The sequence below is a fragment of the Gastrolobium bilobum genome, unplaced genomic scaffold (assembly GCF_033153095.1).
Source record: "Gastrolobium bilobum isolate Gb01-03AN ecotype WA unplaced genomic scaffold, APGP_CSIRO_Gbil_v1 utg8160, whole genome shotgun sequence".
Classification (NCBI taxonomy): domain Eukaryota; kingdom Viridiplantae; phylum Streptophyta; class Magnoliopsida; order Fabales; family Fabaceae; genus Gastrolobium; species Gastrolobium bilobum.
Genome location: NW_026895883.1, coordinates 1,350 through 21,272, shown reverse-complemented (window position 1 = coordinate 21,272; position 19,923 = coordinate 1,350). Strand labels below are relative to the sequence as shown.

The window sequence follows — 19,923 nt, the reverse complement described above, 5'->3', positions numbered from 1 at the left end:
TGTGTTGCATATGTTAGCGTTGTTAAGGCCAATCTAGACCAATCTACGACAGGTCAATTACGATATAGATTGGTCATCTTAAGCACATAGATGACAAAGCCAATGGTCAAATGTGTTGTGCATGTTAGCGTTGTTAAGCCCAATCTAGACCAACCTAAGGCTAGTCAATTAAGATATAAGTTGATTGTCTTAAACATAATTATGTAAAATTAAGGGTATGTATGAATTTGATTTTTTATTTATTTAAAAAAAACACTATTTTGTAGTATAAATTTTGAAAGTTATTTTTACAAAGCAATTATTTTCAAATAAGTTTTTTATTTTTTTTATATAAACTAGAAATTTTTTATTTATTTTTTTAAAAAAATGGACTAAGTGAATGGCTAGGAGAAAAGCAAAACTAACTATAAATTTTTGTTTTATGTTTTCCAAGAAAAGAAAGGGAAGAATTTTGAGTCGTGTTCCAATTGTGCACAATTTAAAAAATAAAGTGTGTTTGCACACATAGCCATCCCCGTATATCCTAATCTTAGCCCGGCCCTTTTCAAAATACCAACATTACGATCTTGTTGTGCATTTGCACAGTGCCTAATTGCGCCCTGGCATGTTCCCTTTGAACGAGAAAAGCATAGCCTGTAAAATAACCAATCTCCAATATCTTAAACAGCTCCATGCACAACTCGTCCACCACTCCCAGCACCACCACAACCACTGGGTGGCTCTGCTCCTAACCCAATGCATACGCCTTCTTGCACCCTCAAGCTACACCTGCCACATTTTTCAAATGGCAGCATACCCTGATGCACATGTCTTCACCTGCATGCTCAAATATTACTCACAAATTGGTGCTCACATAGAGGTAGTTTCTCTCTTTAAACATATGCAATACTATGACATAAAGCCTGATACAACCTTCTATCCGGTTTTGATAAAATCTGCTGGAAAGGCCAGCATGCTGTTTCATACTCATGTACTGAAACTGGGACATAGTCGTGATCATTATGTTCGAAATGCAATTATGGGTATGTACGCTAAGTTTGGACCTATCCAGCTTGCCAGGAAACAATTTGATGAAATGCCTGATAGAACCGTTGCAGATTGGAATATGATAATTTCTGGATTCTGGAAGTGCGGGAATGAAGAGGAAGCAAGTAGGCTTTTTCATATGATGGGTGAGTCAGAAAGGAATGTTATTACTTGGACCACCATGGTTACTGGGTATGCAAAGTCGAGGAATTTGAAGATTGCAAGGATGTATTTTGATAAGATGCCAGAAAGAAGTGTGGTATCTTGGAATGCAATGCTATCAGGATATGCTCAAAGCGGAGCAGCACAAGAGACTGTAAGATTGTTCAATGACATGCTTGAATCTAGAAATGAACCAAATGAAACAACATGGGTAATTGTCGTATCGTCTTGTTCATCTCTTGGTGATTCTTGTCTTGCAGAGTCAATTGCCAGAAAGCTAGACAAAGTGAATTTCCGTTCAAATTATTTTGTCATGACAGCTCTGCTTGATATGCATGCAAAATGCGGAAACCTTGAGGTAGCTCAGAAGATTTTTGACCAATTGGGTATGTGTAGGAATTCTGTTACATGGAATGCCATGATTTCTGCTTACGCAAGAGTAGGGGATTTATCCTTGGCAAGAGATCTCTTTAATAAGATGCCGGAAAAGGATACTGTCTCCTGGAATTCGATGATTGCTGGTTATGCTCAAAATGGCGAGTCACTGATGGCAATCAAGCTGTTCAAGGAAATGATCTCTAGTAAAGATTCAAAACCAGATGAGGTGACTATGGTGAGTGTGTTTTCAGCTTGTGGACACCTTGGAGCACTATGTTTGGGTAATTGGGCCGTGAGGATGCTCAATGAAAATCAGATCAAGCTTAGCATCTCTGGATACAATTCTTTGATTTTCATGTACTCGAGATGTGGAAGCATGGAAGATGCCACAATAATATTTCAAGAAATGGAAGCCAGAGATTTAGTTTCCTATAATACATTAATTTCTGGGCTTGCAGCCCATGGGCGTGGAATGGAAGGCATCAAGCTAATGTCAAAAATGAAAGAAGATGGTATTGAACCAGACCGCATAACATATATTGGTGTATTGATTGCTTGCAGTCATGCAGGATTACTGGAAGAAGGTCAGAAAGTTTTTGAATCAATCAAAGTTCCTGATGTAGACCACTATGCATGTATGATTGATATGCTAGGTCGAGTTGGTAAATTAGAAGAAGCTGTTAAATTGATTCAAAGCATGCCAATGGAACCCCATGCAGGAATTTATGGATCTCTTTTAAATGCTATCCTCATTCATAAACGAGTTGAACTCGGGGAGCTTGCTGCAGCTAAAATTTTCAAGGTTGAGCCACACGATTCTGGCAATTACGTGTTGCTTTCCAACATATATGCATTGGCTGGTAGGTGGAAAGATGTTGACAAAGTCAGGGATACAATGAGAAAACAGGGAGTGAAAAAGCCAACTGCTTGGAGCTGGGTGGAGCTTAACTCATAAGTACATTGTGGAAGACAGATCACATGAACGATCAGATAACATCTATAAGCTACTGGCAAATCTCAAGGTTAAGTTGAGGATGACAGCATACATAGTTGATAAAAGCTGTATACTGTGAGGTGTTGGAGAAGAAAAGGAAATGGTGGGAGTTCACAGTGAGAAGTTGGCTATCTATTTTGCTCTTCTAAGCAATGATATAGGGCCAGTCATAAGAGTGGGGAAGAATTTAAGGATATTTCGAGTTTGCCATACAAGCATTAAGTTGATATCTAAGTTAGAAGGAAGAAAGATAATTGTGAGGGATAATAACAGATTTCACTGCTTCAGCGACGGGCTATGTTCTTGCGAAGATTACTTGTAAGCTGGTATTCTGCAGACACATAATCAAGGGAAGCATTTGCAATGTTTCTTCCCCTGATGGTTGTTAACATCAAAAGTGTTGCTGGTGATTTTACACTACTTGGTTAATCCATGCGTCTTTTAAGGATGCTTTTTCTTTTTCTTTTTTTCTTTTTTTCTTTTTTTTGGGGTTATAGCACCAACAAAATTTATATTATAAAAATGGTACACCAGTTCTGATCTATGCTGCTGGAGTGTTAACCATCAAGTAACGAAAAACCCCTTGGTTAATCCAATTCAAATATTTAAACAGCAATTTGAAGGTGAACCAATATGTACTTTTCCCACAAAATGCCTGTTACTTTGCCGTCACGAGAGTAACCAATTAAAGTACTTCCTCTTTTCCATAGTTCTTTTAGGGGTTCTGAAGAGTATTAGATGTTCCTTTATACGACATAGTAACAGGATAAACAAGCAACTATCTCTAGTAAATGTCATAACGCTCAAGTGTTAAACATGGAATATTAGTCTGTTCACCACTTAAAAGTTCCAACCAACATCCCGATCGTGTTTAGGTATTCAACAGAAACAAAACATTAAGATGGTGAGCTGGGGTGGGCCGTGGGGGCTTGGGGAAAGAAAGAAAGAACGGAGGGAGCGGAGAAATGACTTCCACTAGAGACGACTCAATAATCTTTCTCTACACTAGCTGGATTTAAGCATGGTAACAGTAGGAGCTTTAATGCTTTGGTGCCCCAAAGATTCCTTCAAAATCCTGCTAAAGAAAATCCTCATATTTGGGGGAAATTGTTGCAGCTGTGACAATACAGGCATCGGTCAGTATCCTGCTTTTTCATTCTAAATTTTACATTTATAAATAAATAGTTAAATAGAACGCAACATGGTTCCCATATGAAAAGGCCCACCTTGGTTCCCACAGAATATGATGCAGAAATACAAGAAATACAATAAAAACAATAACAAAAGCCTTCGCGCACTAGGTGAAATCAGGAACATGGGTCAAACTAGACCATGCTGAAACAAAATCAGAACTACTGCAGAATATATTAATATAATATCTTCATTGCCAATGACTACTTTTAAACACAATTCCACAGATCAGACAATAGGAATGAACACTAGCAAAACTTGAAATTTCATCTTCATCCAAGTTCATTGGCTAGAACAGGCAAACAACTTTTTTCACTTATAAATTGTTATCAACGTTCTAAACCTTATCCGTTGTTTGATTGATGATTGCTCCAAAGGATCTGAGCTTCTAAACTCTAGTTCTCTTGTTACTGCAACTTGGGCACTTGTATTGTTTGATGTGCTCAGCCTTAGCAGGAGTGATTTTAACACATTTACCATGGAACCATCTCTCACACATATCACAACATATCCAAAACTCATCACTGGCATAATTATCACCACAAGCCCCACATGTTGCACCTTGTTCGTCATCTTCTTCTTCTTCTCCACTCTCATCCTCTTCTTTGAGTGGTGCAGACATCTTCACTCCCTTGGCCTGAGACTCAGATTGGCGGGACTGTTAAAAGGCAGCACCGATACAGGAGGACCTAAGTGACTTTCCACATTTTGGCAGTGATAGAAACATAAACTACGAACATGAAATTGAAATTGAAACCTGCATACCACCTTTCCACATGCTTTGCTTTTGCTGCCATTGTTGTGAGCAGCTGATTGATCCTTTGATTGCTTAGCACTTCCTGTTACAACTTCGAAGATGGTTGGCAGATCATTTATCATCTGAAAAAGCCTTTTCCTGTAAATATTGATTTGAAACAAAACTATAAGCACTTCCTAAATATAATCTCATATACGAAAGAATTATTAGGATTTCTAGCAATGTATATACAAACTAGCAATATACTTTTTCCGCTGGGCTCCTTAAGGAATATTGCATTTTTCTTTGTTTCCTTCTTTTCCCCCATTTTAGCAAAAAATATATATCATTTATCACCCAACCTTCAGCATGCTATTTGATCTGACAAATGCTTAGCTCCTTTTAAATATTCAATTGACTCTCAGCAATTATATTGGGAAAGGGATTCAATGGGAGGCTGAAATATACCCCAGAAGAATATATGTAAATTTCCTTTAATATACCCAATTTGGGACAAATATAAATCAGCTATGTAATATGAAGCTGCAAGCATGGCAAACTGTTTTCACTAGCTAATGAAAAGACATTGCTCTAGCTTAAGACCATAAAAATCAGTTAGCTTTTGCAGAGTCCTACTAATGTCAGGCCGCAGCAAAATACTTTCAAGAGTTCATATCAAGAAGCTATTAGCAGAAAAGATGTGAAAGCATTCAATATACACATTGCCATACTAGATACATATCAGTCACACCTGCAAGTGGAAATCCAATAATAGACTTTAATATTCAAGACTGCATTATTTCCAAGGCCATAATGGAACTAGGTCATTGTATATCAAGTGAACTTCTTTAATTTTAAGAATCAACAATTCATCTCGCTTGTAGTAATGTAGATACTGATACTCCGTAATGTAGATACTGCTACTCCTATTCAGGGATACAGTAGAAATAAAGCAAAGAGCAAACTCAAAACACACACAGACAATACAACACACACGGAGAGAAACTTAGGAGGTGTTTAGTTTGTTTTTAGTTTTCATTTTCAGTTGATATGTTTTCGTTTGTAATCACAAAATTGCCAACTTGTTTCACATTATTTCCTATTTCCAAAATGTTGTGAAGGAGACAGTGAAATTGTTGTTTTCACCATTTGTTTTGCAAATTGTTGAAAACAGGAAACAAAGTGAAAATAAGGTGATATTTTTGTAAATATTAGTGAAAACAACTGAAAATGGAAACAAAAAAAAAACACCGCCTTAATTTTTTATTTAGTGCACAATGCTTAAACCGATACTCCTATTCTGATATACAGTACAAATAAAATAAAGAACAAAATCAAAAACACAGAAACAGAAAGAACCTTGATTTTTCATTTATTACTCAATGTTTCAAGTTTTAAACATTATAAACAATTACTACTATGACATCCATGAGCACATCATCAAGAATATTACATAAATTGCAATGTTTGACTATAGCCTTAATAGATTAAAGAAGTGGCAAATTAATAACGATGTTGCAAATTTCTCAACAGACTATAGTAATAATGATTAATTTTCACTCAAATGTTGTGCGCTGCTCGAAATTAATGATGCCTAACAATCTAAATGTGTCAAAGAAGTTCAAAACTAGAGGGCTACGTAAACCCAAATATTTATTGGAAAAAAAGTGAAAGGCAGGAGTGAGTTGAGGAAAAACAAATTTGTGAATTTAAAAGTGTTGTAAATATTAGGTCTTTTATTATTATTATTTGTTGTATTGGGCCAAGCCCATAAGGTCAAGTATTAGGTTAAGAATTAGGGTTTTCATTCTCTATAAATAGAGACCTCTTTGTACAAATTATTTACACAATTAATAATATTTTTCTGATTACCCTTTTCAAGTTAGTATCAGAGCTCTCGATCTTGAGGGCTCTGCTTCCGCGCCTATTGTCTTTTTTTAAAACCCTAATTTCTCTGCCTCTTGCTGCCATCAGCCGCCACCGGAAATTTTTTTCCGGGGACCTTTTAGACCAAGGGGACCACTGTTGACCTTATTTTTCTTCCTTCTATCATTCTACGCACCGTTCCTCAGCCACAGACGACCCAAACACCTCCGACCGTCTCCAATTAGATCTGTCTTCACCGTTTGGACCTCTTTCCGACGACTTTTCAACCTCGACCACCCACAGACAGGTGCGCGCTCACCGGACAACCACGCCGGAAAAATCTCAGCCGCAGAAGACCCTCCACGCGCTCTCACGCGCCGCCTCAGTCTCCGCGAGTGAAGCCCACGCGCAGCTCCTTCTCCGGCGCGTGCGGTGGTGTTTTTGGACCGGACCACCGCCATTCTTCTCGTCTTCTTGTCCTCTTTCTGGATCTGTGCTTTCCTCTCAGATCGGACGTCGTTTGGTATTTGTGTGTTATTTTTGGCTTCTTGGTGTTATCCTTTGACCAATTTTGTGCAGTATGGCCTCTTCTCAAAGGAGTTCCTTTACAAAATTTTCTAATGGTGCATCTTCTAGACCTAAGAGAGATGATCGATGGTGTTCTTATTGTAAAAGAACAGGTCATATCAAGGATCTATGCTTTCGCCTCATGGAAAGCAAACTGTCTTAGAAAAGATGGCTAGGATGTGTGGTCAACCGCATTTTACTTCTTCTAAAATAACTTCTGCACCTAATGAGACCAAACCTGCATTTCGTCCAGATGAGTTGGAACGGCTCCGAACCATCCTTGATTCTCTGAGTAAGCCATCTGATACTAGTGCTTTGACTATGACTGGTATGAGCTCCAAAACTTATTCTTTCCTTTCTTCGTGTAATGATTTTAAACATTCTTGGGTTGTTGATTCTGGTGCTACTGATCATATGGCTTGTTGTGCTGACTCCTTTACTTCTTATCATCCTACCATTGGAACTCATACAATCGCCGTCATAGCTAATGGCTCACATACAATCAGTTGCGGGTTCTGGTGACATAAACTTACAGCAGTCCTTACATCTTAAAGATGCTCTTCATGTTCCTAAACTCTCCACGAATCTTCTTTCTATTCATAAAATTATAAAAGATTTGGAATTGTACTGTAACCTTCTTCCCTACCCATTGTGTTTCTCAGGATCTCGTCACGGGGAAGACGATTGGTAGTGCTAAAGAGCAAGGTGGGCTGTACTATCTGGTGTCACAATCTCCCGCAAATAAAGTAACATATCACATCTTGATGTCTCATGGTCAATCAACTGCTAATTCTTTGATTTGGCTTCATCATAAGCGCTTGGGACATCCTCCATTTAGTTTACTCAAGTCTTTATTTCCGTCATTGTTTGTGTCTAAATCTGTTGAGTCTTTTCATTGTGATATTTGTGAATTTGCTAAGCATCATCGTGTGTCTTTTCCTTCTAGTATTACTAAGAGTGTTGAACTTTTTGATCTTATTCATTCTGATGTTTGGGGTCCTTCTAAAGTCCTTCATGCTTCTGGAAATAGATGGTTTGTTTCTTTTATTAATGATTGCACTCGTGTAACTTGGATTTACTTAATGCGTGAAAAATCTGAGGTACCACAACTGTTCTTTCAATTTTATAAAATGGTTGAGACCCAATTTGGTAAAAAAATCAAGAGACTACGAACAGATAATGGTACTAAATATGTTAATCACAGTTTTTCCCAATTTATACGAAATAACGGTATGATTCATGAACTTACTTGTGTTAACACCCCCCAACAGAATGGGATTGCTGAAAGAAAAAATCGTCACCTTCTTGAAGTGGCTCGTGCACTAATGTTTCAGACACACGTACCCAAATACTATTGGGGAGATGCTATTCTTACTGCAGCATTCTTGATTAACCGTTTACCCACTCGGGTACTTGACCATGTAAGTTCTATTCACTCTATGACTTCTTTTTTCCCTTCTATTCCAACTATGAGTCTTCCTCCACGAGTGTTTGGGTGTGTTGCTTTTGTTCATGTTCATAAACATCATCGCAGTAAGTTGGATCCTAGGGCTATTAAATGTGTTTTTCTTGGTTATGTTCCTGATAAGAAGGGCTACAAGTGCTATCACCCTGGTAGTAGAAAATTTTTTGTTTCTATGGATGTTACTTTTCAGGGGGAGAATCCTTCACCAGAAAACTCATCACCTCCCTTCTTTGAGTTTGAATCTTCAGTGTCTACTCATTTACCTATATCAGTGTATCCTCCTCTTGTTCCTGTTCCTCCTGTGTCTGATCCTCCTGTGACTGATCCTCTTGTGACTGATACATCAAGTACATCAGAGATACGGAAGATTATGATACCTGAGTTGGTATATCAAAGAAGGAAACAGCCCACATTGTCTCAGCAGCAACCTCAATCGTCTGAACCACTGGTAAGTCCTGAATCTCATATTTCTGATCATGATGTTAATACTTCTGATGACTTACCCATTACTACTAATTCTGATGATTTACCCATTGCTCTTTGAAAAGGAAAAAGATCTTGTCCCAAGAAATCTTGTTCCTCTTGTCCCTCTTGTACTCAATACCCTATCTCCCATTTTGTTTCCTTTGCTAATCTTTCTGCGCAGCACAAAAGCTTTGTTTCAGCACTAGACTCTATTGCAATCCCAAAATCAATACATGAAGCCTTGAAAGATGGGAATTGGGCTCAAGCCATGCAAAAGGAAATGAATGCGTTGAAGAAAAATAAAACATGGGAGGTTATTGATAGACCTAATGGAAAGAAAGCAGTAGGGTGCAGATGGGTTTATGCCCTGAAATATAATTCTGATGGAACTCTTGAGAGATACAAGGCTTGATTAGTTGCCAAAGGTTACACTCAAATCTATGGCATTGATTATGAAGAAACATTTGCTCCAGTTGCCAAGATGAATACGGTGAGAGTCTTGTTATCCCTTGCTGCCCATTACAATTGGGATATAAATCAATTTGATGTGAAAATTGCTTTCCTCAATGGTTAGTTAGAAGAAGTCTACATGGAAATCCCGCCTGGTTTTGATTCTGTGAAGGGAGAAAATAAAGTTTGTAGATTATAAAAGGCAGGCCTTGTATGGATTGAAGCAGTCACCTCGGGCCTGGTTTGGAAGGTTTACTAAGGTTATGATGACCTTAGGATACAGACAGAGTCAAGGAGATCACATTCTTTTCTTCAAGCACTCCCATAATGGGAAGCTTACCGTGCTCCTTGTATATGTTGATGATATTATTATCACAGGTGATGATTTTGTGGAGAAACACATTTTGCAAACACGGCTTGCCTCTGAGTTTGAAGTCAAAGACCTTGGGAAACTGAGATATTTCCTAGGGATAGAAGTAGCTCATTCAAGGAAAGGAATTTTTATCAGCCAGAGGAAATATGTTCTTAATCTTCTCAAAGAAGCAAGAAAGCTCGGGTGTAAACCCTCTAATACTCCTATTGAGCAGAATCACAAGATAGGCTATGAATAGGAGAGTCCTCCAGTTGATAAAGGACAATATCAACGGCTAGTTGGGAAATTGATATATCTGGCTCATACTAGACCAGACCTAGCTTATGCTGTGAGTGTTGTCAGTCAGTTTATGCACGATCCAAAGGAGAAACACATGCAGGCAGTAGAGAGAATTCTTCAGTATCTTAAAGCTACTCCTGGTAAAGGATTGTTATTCCGACGTGATGGCAATCTCTCTTTAGAAGTTTACACTGATGCTGATTATGCTAGATCCGTGACTGACCACCGTTCTACCACTGGTTATTGCATGTTTCTTTGTGGTAACTTGGTGACATGAAAAAGTAAGAAACAAGATGTGGTCGCCAGATCAAGTGCAGAAGCTGAATTTCGAGCTATGGCTCAAGGCATTTGTGAGTTACTGTGGCTGAAAATTGTACTTGATGATCTAAAAATAAAATGTGAGGGACCTATGAAGCTGCTATGTGACAATAAGTCTGCTATTTGTATAGCTCATAATCCGGTTCAACATGATCGGACTAAACATATTGAGGTCGACCGTCATTTCATCAAAGAAAAACTTGATAGTGGGCTGATTATCACTCCATACATTCCCACTGGGCGTCAATTGGCTGATCTATTGACAAAGGGACTTCCTTTAGACAGATTTCAAGAACTTACTAGCAAGCTGAGAATGATAAATATCTATTCCTCAGCTTGAGGGGGAGTGTTGTAAATATTAGGTCTTTTATTATTATTATTTGTTGTATTGGGCCAAGCCCATTAGGTCAAGTATTAGGTTAAGAATTAGGGTTTTTATTCTCTATAAATAGAGACCTCTTTGTACAAATTATTTACACAATTAATAATATTTTTCTGATTATCCTTTTCAAGTAAAAGGAACAGCAAAACAATTTTCTAAGGTTCATAAGAATAAGAAGCTTTGCATCTGTATAATAGAAGAACAAGAATTCTTACCTTTCAGTCTTACCGAATCCAAATCTGGCACCAAAATAGAAAGCAACAGCAAGAAGCCATGAGTCACTATGAACTGCTACCAGTGATAACCAGTCTTTCTCTTGCATCCCGTCCCTGGCGAAGTTTATACCTAATGCTGGCTCAGGAAGTTCAGGAGGCACTTCCTCAACAGGTAAATTGACTTCCCATGTTTCATTTGGAAATCCATATAGACACAAGTTCTCCTTCTCTACAATTAGAACAGCTTAATGTCAACAAATAAGACAATGTATATAATACTTAAAAGTTAATATAATCAAACATCAAGATTCCACCAATCAAAGTTGAAAGTATGGCGGGGATACAAAATATTTTGGAACTATCAAAATTACAGGGCAGAATCTATGGTGTCTACAATGTTTTTAGTGCTTTAGGCTGGTAGCCAAATACAGAGAGAGGAGTCTGTGACCATCAGGATAACTCAAAGGTTCAAATCAAAAACAATCACAGTAATGATATGATATTAATTTCCTTGTGCATTTATAACTTCTTATAACATATTAACAAATAATAAGATTTCAAATTGTCTAAAAATATATACAATCCTCTTTTTTTGGGTATAGGGGTGTGTACCTTCCAGAATTGCTAATTGAGCTATAGAAAAAACAATCAATAGGAATCAGCAACTCATGCAACTTTTCTGTTTTAATAAGAATAATTCTTGTTTACTGATAAAAAAAGAAAGAATAATTCTCAGAAGAGAAGTGACATGAATATCTTTAAAAAGAAACCATCTACCAAGTGTTACATTCAGCTTTAATATACAAATACATTCACAAGAAGAGCAGATCTACCTCCATGTTGAAACTCCATAACTTACTTTGTAAAAGAACCTGGTAGAAAATATAGAGAAAGATACAAAAAGACATAGGACATAAATAACAAAGGACAAATTTTAATAAAGGTAACTACGCCACGGAGAAAACAAGAAGCCTCAGACAGACATCCAACCTAGTGGATTTTGTAATCAATGATGAGTCAATAATGCTTTTCGATTCAAACAAAATAATGTTCTAATAATAAGAAAATCAAATTCAAAATAGTATGAAAGAAGTATTAAATATTAATGATAACTAAAATCACATTAAACATACCAAGTTTGTCAAATCATTTGCAGAAGAGGAAACAAAATGGTGCTTGACGGTTCTTCATCAACAAGAGAATCTCCAATTGACAAAATTTATTATACTTGCACCCCCTTTATCATCTCTAATTGAAGAGGATGAAGATCCGTGGGTGCTTATGAAAGGAAACACAAAAGTCGTAGGTCCTCTCTTTCTCTCATTTGCGCACACACTACGTGATGGCATGCACCCTCAAGTTCAGACATAAGGCTAACATGCAGTGCATATGCATTCTCTCAAGTGTTTGTAAATAAGCCTAACAGGCGTCACTCATGCATGCCCTCAAGTATTCATATAAAGGGAAAAATTTGGAAAAAAACAAAACAAAACAGAAACAGAAACACCAAGTATGCCGGAGAACAAAAAAATAAAAATAAAAATCCACAAGCATGGCGAAAAATAAACCAAAATTGTGCAGTGAGTGGTGTAAGCTTGCAGCAGAGAAACTCAAACGAGTATGAATGCTTTAAGTTAAAAGCAAAAATTTATTAAATAGAGTACGGTGTGAACTTGTACAATGAACAAGGTGTAATTTCGCTCAAATTCCCATGATAAATAAAAGAAAAAGATATGAAAATAACTAACCAGGACCGCACTGCTGGTAAAACTTTTCAACGTCTACAACAAGAACAGCACGAAAACCCAGAAGAACAATTCAGTGAACCAAAACCCGAGAAATTTGAAAAGAAAAAAAAAAGAAAAGAAGTGAAGCAGTACTACCAGTAGTAAGGGCCATAATCAATCCAGCTCGTCTACCCTGAAAGTCAGTGAAAACCTCCTCAACTGTTCTGGGAATTGGGTGAGGAATGCCTTCCATTATGATTCTGAGTACCCAAACAATTGCAGTTAGATATTATCTACCCAGTTCGACTTCACTTTTGACTCAGGCAGACAATTTTGATTAAAAGCCTATGATTTAGGGGAAATACGAGCTTGTGTTTATCCAAATTAATATAGTGAACGGAACATCGGAATAGGAGAGATGTAATATTTATCCTCGCAACTTGATTTGATTAAAATCGAATTAACTGTAATAATATAATATCAACTTAAAATGTTAATTTATTTTTTATTTCATAAAAATAAAATATTATAAAAAATTAAAAGTATAACCTACCCCATATAATAAAAATTCAACATACGAGATTGAGAAAGAAATGAAAAGAGGTCAGCATAAATAAAACACAAAATTATTTAGAGCTTTTTATCATAATAATAATAATAATAATAATAATGTTGTATTTAACACGTATTATTTCATCACACTCTAAAAAAATTTTAACACTTTTTGTATCATTGTGTAAAATGATATATTAATCTTCCTAAATAATCTGAATTTTTTTAATATTGAGTTAGCAAAGATTTTATCAAATATTAAAATATTAAAGAAATTGTTATTAATGTTTCTCTATTTTATATTTGTAAAACTTTTAAAGTGTTACAAACTTTCACATTATTTTATCACATCACTCCAACGTGAATATAGTGTTTGGTATTAATATCCTAGTATTTATTCTAACACATCAATGTTTCTCTATTTTATATTTGCAAAACTCTATCACAATCTTTTCGAAATCATTTTTTTTTAATTTCTGTTTCCGGGAACAAAAATAGATAGAAAACTCATTTGGTAAAATTAATTTTTTTTTATTCCGGGGATGAATCGAAAAAGAATCAAAAAAATTATGTTTTTGTTCCTGAGCACAAAATGAGAAACATTATCTCTCTCAATCACTCTCCACCACAACCATCACCATCATTGCCACCAACCATCACAATCATTGCAGCCACTGTCGCCGCCACCACCATCACAACCACCGCTACCATCACCACCACCACCATCATCATCGCCACAACCACTGTTGTCACCATCACCACCGCCACCATTATCGCCATCACCTCACCGCCATCATCACCAACCACCATTACTATCGCCCCAACCACTACCGTCACCAGCACCACCATTACTACAATCATCAAGCCACCACCACAACCACCACTGTGACAAACCTTTACAATCTTCCAAGACTTTGGGTTCTTGGATACCTTACAATCTCCAAGTTTACGGGTACTTGGCAACCTTACAATTCACTCCAAATTTACTTATGTATTTGGCTACCTCTCAAACAATGGTTCTCACAACTCTTTCAACTCACGAATACAAGGAGAGAAATATTTGGAAATGAATACACACTCTCAAAGTGTGGATATACAACTTGAAGCACTATGGTTTATGAATTTTTAAGATATGAGCTCAAATATGTTTGATCTTTGAAAGATATGAAATAATATGCAAATGATAGTGTAGAAGCTCTCAAAGTATGCTTAATATGTGTAGGAATGATGCCCAATCCATTTTAGAGTCATTGTGTAACAACCCGCATAAATTAGGAAGTTTATTTAAAATGCAATTATGGATGTGAATACATGTTGTGAAATCGAAATATAAGTATAAGTAGGATAGGATTAATTTTAATTACTCTATATAAAAACTCTAGTTACTACTTAGTAGTTACATGAAATAATATTCACTAGAAAATTAAATTGAGCCAAATTCTTCTTAATGGGTTGCGGCCCAAGCGTCCTTCTAAAGGATGAAGTCAGCCCAAATCCCTTCTAGTCTTAGCCCTTGGCTAATCCATTAGCTTATCCAAAAGAAAATCTGAATGCTTGCTCCTTAGTGGTCAATAAGTAGCTCACTTATCCATCTCACCCCTTTCTCCCTATGCGCATGGTAACTAGAAAGACCAATCCGATTTGCTTGTCATTCTGTTCAGAATCTAAATAAATCCTCATTCTCTCCTTCTCAACTCCTTCTCAAAGTCGCAAGTTCTAAGAGAAGGACCTCAACACCTAAGCTTGCATTCCTCCTTCCTCTCCATTTGCTTGGCCGAACCTCAAGCATCAAGGAGGTAGAGTGTCTTCACTAACTTGCTTGTTTCTCTTTACTCCATACGGTTTTGATGGAGTTTCTTTCCCCTAGCATAAAGCTAGAGACTTGATTTCTTGGATAGTAGGAGTGTGAGGGTGCTTGCTTATCCCTTGGTGGCTGTTTTCCTTTATCGATTTGTGAGAACTTGGGTACATGCAAGAAGGTAAAAATCAAAAATCAAGCTCTCCTCTCACCCCTCACTGTTTCGGTTTTTAAATGCATACAAGGAGGATATTCTTTTGTCATTCTCCTTCCCTCTTTTCTGTTTGGTTGGAAAACACCATGGACTCTTGGTGCATGCAAGCACAAAATCGAGTTTGAGCTTGGAAGAGAGCTCCTCATCATTTTCGGGACTGTTCCTTTGGATTATCGAAATTATCAAGTCTTGCATGTGTTAATAATTATGTTGACAGCAAGCTAAAAGCCTAATTAGCTCATGCCTAATTCATGTAGGTAAGGTTATGTTAAATGAAAACAGAAGCACCAAGTTAATGGCCTAAAAATCGGAAATATAGACATAGGAAGATAAATTAGAATTCTGATTGGTACTTTATTGTTTAGGTTCACAAGCCTCAAGAAGATTAGATTGACTTGGTGATATATCAGTTAAAACCTTAAAGCCTCAAGGTAAGGGTTTGGTGGATTAACCTTTTGTGACTATTAATTTAGGTCATGAATTTATGATATGTTACTCATGTGCCTCAATAAAACTCTGTTTGAAATTATTTGTAATATGATTTTTGAATGTGACATGTTGGAATTCTGTTTTGAGACACATTATGTTTTAAAGATTTTGGTGTTATAGTTCAAGAGAGCTATAATTGTCTGATTTTGAAATTTAGTCATGATCATGAACATCATACATCAAACAGGTTGTCATGTGTGTGTGAAGCAAAATATAGCATTTCATACATCATTGTACATGCAATTTGGAAAACCGAAGATTTAATGAAATGACGCATATTTTTAAGCATTCATCATATAGGCATCCCTCAGTTATCAGGGAGAAGGAACCGTGGCTCAGTTCGCATAGGCCTCAATTGGAATTTTCCTCTTTTAAGGGCCAAATGAAATCTCCATTGAGTTCAGTTAGTGTGTGCACAATAGTGCTAAAAACATACAATATTCTGGCGTTATATACGCATTCTGTTACATTTTGGTACCTGCTCGAAAATTTATTTGATGAGGTAGCACTTTATAAGTTCTATATTTAAATTAATATTGTTTCATTATCGGATTTTCTATCACATTACTGGGAATTTTCTCACCCCTTTCGGGGCTCAATTTTTATAAAATTGCAAGAGGACGAAGAAGTATTTGATGGAGTAATTTCAAGGAAAATTCTATTGAGTTAATTGCTGTTTGGAAGCGCTACTAGGTGTTCATTGCTTTTGGTTGGTTTAAGTGTTGAACATTTGAATTTGATGTAATATTTTGGAGATCGACAAAATTATGAAAACATGTCCTGTTTTGTTGTGGAACCTTGATGTAGTATGAATTTTATTTTTTGAATGGAACTTATGTAACCATGTACCTGTTGTGCAATTGTGTACCCCTTTATCAATCACACATTACGCAAGTGCACGTGTCAACAAGTAATAAAGTGGATGTGTGAGTCCAGATATCGTTCCCACGAAGAAAACTATAAAGTTGGGATCAATGTGAAGCAATCAAAGTAACAAAGATAATTTGGAAGATGTTAATGACTAATTAAACAATTAAGAAATAAAATAAAAATAATAATTAACTAAAAGAATGCAGTAATAAAATAGGTTTTCTAGGTATTAAAGATAGATTAGGATCAATTTCCCCATTATTGCAACTTCACCAGAATGCAGTAACCATGCTACAACAATTATCCATTCAGTAACCAGAACACTAATGCATGCAAGGGCTCTCACCAACTCTACATGTATACTAAGTCCCACATCTCTATGGCCAACATAGTTATGAATCATTAAGTGCAAGTTCCATTAGATTTTGTGTTGTGAATGATCTCTCTACCCACAATTAACTAATTAAATTAGTTAAACCACAATGCTTAATAACTTTCTGAGTTCACCTATATCTCTATAGCCCAAACCCTAATTATCTTGCAGCTCTCTCTCGATAAGTCAACAAGAATAAAAATAAGCACTTTATTAAGCAACTAAAAGGACAATCATATAGCAAAGTTTAGGCAAACTGATTACATCACAATAAGGGTACTCTATCACCCAATCATAACAATTTAGCCCATACTTGGGTGGGAAGAAACAACAAAAAAAGAATAAGATTCCATTAAACTAAAGTAAAGAAAACAGGGACGTTGCTGTAGCACTGCTCCCGCAGCTACCGTAGGTTCCACCACCATCATCCTTGCTTCAGCCGCCGAAATAGTGCAGGGATCCACCGGATTTGATGATCTCTCTACCAAACCCTAGCCTCACCCTTTGATTCCTTGGATCTCTCTCAACGAACCCTCAAATTCTCTCTATGTGTTTCCCCCACTTTCTCTCTCTCTAGGATCTGATTGAATGTCTAAAGCGTGTGTAGCGTTCCTAGCCTCTTTCTGTGTGTAGGGTTCGTTCCTTTATATACTTGATATTCTGGGTCTCAATCATCTCTTCCAGTCCATGTAAATCTTCATTCAAATCTGTCGTGTGAGTGGATAAGGATGACACTCTGTTTTGCTGCAGCACTTGATTGGAGATTCTTTCCTTATTTGCTGCAGCACTGATTGAATATACAACTGTGTTTTGCTACAACGCTGATTGGAAATTCTTTCCTTATTTGCTGCAGCGCTGATCAGGGACAGCGCATAATGCTGCAGCATATCTCATCAGATTCTTTCCATTTCGTGTTTCAGGTCTGAATTTGGAAATGTAATCGCTGATTTAATGAAGCTTTAATGGTGATCCTTTGAATGTTTTAAAGCGCGTAGCCAGCTCAGGACTCTGATTACACGTTCAGAAACTTCTTCTAGCTAATTAGACTTGGATCCATAGCTTGCTGGAGGTGATGCATTGCTGACCTCATCTGCACTGCTACAGCACTGCTTTCCGATGCTACAGCGTTGACCTGCAGTAAAATAACAAGTGCATTTAAATGTTTCCAATGCTCATTTATATCCAAATACACATAATTAACATAATTCTCAATTAAATCATGAAATCATAGAATTCATGCATTAATCATATAAAATCAAGAGAATTATATGCAATCATGGTACCAAAATATCACAATTAAGCCCTAAAATAACTCTCTTTTCGAGAGTTATCACACTCCAAACTCAAAACGCTGCTCGTCCTCAAGCAACAAAACACTCCTCAGGTTTAACATTCATCAACTCAGTAACTTTTGTATCAACGGCCATTGTTGAGATTCTCCAGATTGCAGCAGCATTGCTACAACATTGTGCAGTTGATTGTTGATCTTCAGCCATCATCCTTACTTCAACTTCAGTATTTCTTGTTGGCTTCATCTTCCCAAGGATTCATGGCTTTTGGATGATTCAGTGTGTGTGTGCTAGGAGCTTGCTTCTCAGGTTGATCCATCTTGGAACTTCAAACTAAAAATCATCGAGTCTAGTTGCTTGATTCATGCTTTGTCAGGATTAAATCCACATCTGTGTGCACAAGATTTGAAGGAACGAGTGTCCACCTTGCATTTTTAGCTTTGCCTTCCTCTTTTTTTTCTTTTTTTTAGTGCTTTTGCACTTAGTCTATTTTTGGGGTTTTCCCCTCTTTTCTTTTTCATTTGACTCTATTTTCTTGAGGAAGAATTCTTTGTGCATTGGCAATTTGTAGCTTGGCTTCTTTCACCCTTATAGCCCTCAAATCTATTTAATGTAATGGGATTCAAACTTAACAAATTGTTGAACCCTAAACCCTCTTTCGCTATTCATTCCTTAATTTCTCTTCCCTTGAATTGATCCTTGTGCTTGAATGGTCCATCCATTGGCCTTTCACCCTGAGTTGGTTCTGCTTTTCAAGTCTAACTTGGCTTTCCATTTAGACTTTGGCTTTAAACCACTGACTTTCATGCTTACCCAGTGCTGTAGCAATCCTGTAACAATACAGATCATAACAGAATAGGCAAAGATACAACATTGCCTTATTGATGTTATGCTAAACCATTTCAGCATTTTTAACTCAACATCAGTACTAAGTTTGTTTCTTGAGTCCCTTATTTTCTTTTCATGTTTTGCCTAACTTCTTTTATTTGAAATAGAAACAAACTAAAATAAAATAAAAAATTAAACTTACATAGCATACAGATTCCTTACTAATATTTTCCAGTGGGTACAAAAAGATATAGATAAGAAAGAAATAAGACAACCTGGGTTATCATTGAATTTTTAGAATGGTGGAGTCCCTTTGTTGTTGGGACTCCAAACTCAATTTCTAGAACAGAGTTCTTGCAAAAATGCTTTGGGGGACTCCAAACTCAGCTTTTTGTTGAGTGCTTTCATGATTTCATTCAGGAATTAAACTTGACTTTCTTCCCCTCAGCACCTTATTCCTTCTGCCACAACTATGATGTAGCAGTGTTGTAGCAATGTTGTAGCAGTGTTGTAGCAATGTTGTAGCAGTGTTGTTGCAATGCTGTAGCAGTGGGACCTTAATTGCCCATAAATTGCACTTACATCAACAAAAATAATGAGTTTGTAATCTGTTTGCTCATTTATCCTAATCTAAAAATTGAAATTCAGAAATTTAAATGCAATAAAACTAAAGAAAAGTATAGAAATTTCCTAATTGATTTGGGTTGCCTCCCAAAAGCGCTTGTTTTATAGTCTTCAGCCAGACTTTGGTTGATGATCAAGGTGGCTTGAAACAAAGGAAGAAGAACAACTTTGAATCCTTGGTCAAATTCTTGTCGCATGTAGGCTCTTCCTTCATCTTGACCTTTGGATTGCCTTCATCTTGGTCTCCATCTATTTCAAGAATCAGTTCACTCTTCCACATATCTCCCATAAC

General features: G+C 36.7%; 2 protein-coding genes across 9 annotated transcripts; one reads left to right on the top strand and one right to left on the bottom strand.

Annotated features, from left to right (window-relative positions):
- Positions 1-604: 604 nt before the first annotated feature.
- On the top strand, positions 605-2,771 carry LOC133296590 (pentatricopeptide repeat-containing protein At1g14470). The gene has a single exon (XM_061495602.1). It carries the CDS (start codon positions 605-607, stop codon positions 2,519-2,521), a length of 1,917 nt encoding a protein of 638 aa, XP_061351586.1. The 3' UTR covers positions 2,522-2,771.
- Positions 2,772-3,412: 641 nt separating this feature from the next.
- LOC133296591 (PHD finger protein Alfin1) lies at positions 3,413-12,975 on the bottom strand. Of its 8 annotated transcripts, XM_061495604.1 has the most exons (6): positions 12,751-12,975; positions 12,616-12,648; positions 10,868-11,096; positions 4,517-4,646; positions 4,095-4,409; positions 3,413-3,676 (listed from the first exon to the last, which is right to left on the bottom strand). In XM_061495604.1, the coding sequence occupies exons 1-5, from the start codon at positions 12,845-12,847 to the stop codon at positions 4,140-4,142; spliced, it is 759 nt and encodes a 252-aa protein (XP_061351588.1). In that variant the 5' UTR covers positions 12,848-12,975; the 3' UTR covers positions 3,413-3,676; positions 4,095-4,139. The 8 variants fall into 8 exon arrangements, with proteins under 8 accessions (XP_061351588.1, XP_061351593.1, XP_061351590.1 ...); XM_061495609.1 differs by lacking the exon at positions 3,413-3,676 and having other exon boundaries at positions 3,765-4,378; positions 4,513-4,646; XM_061495606.1 differs by lacking the exon at positions 3,413-3,676 and having other exon boundaries at positions 3,765-4,394.
- Positions 12,976-19,923: the final 6,948 nt, after the last annotated feature.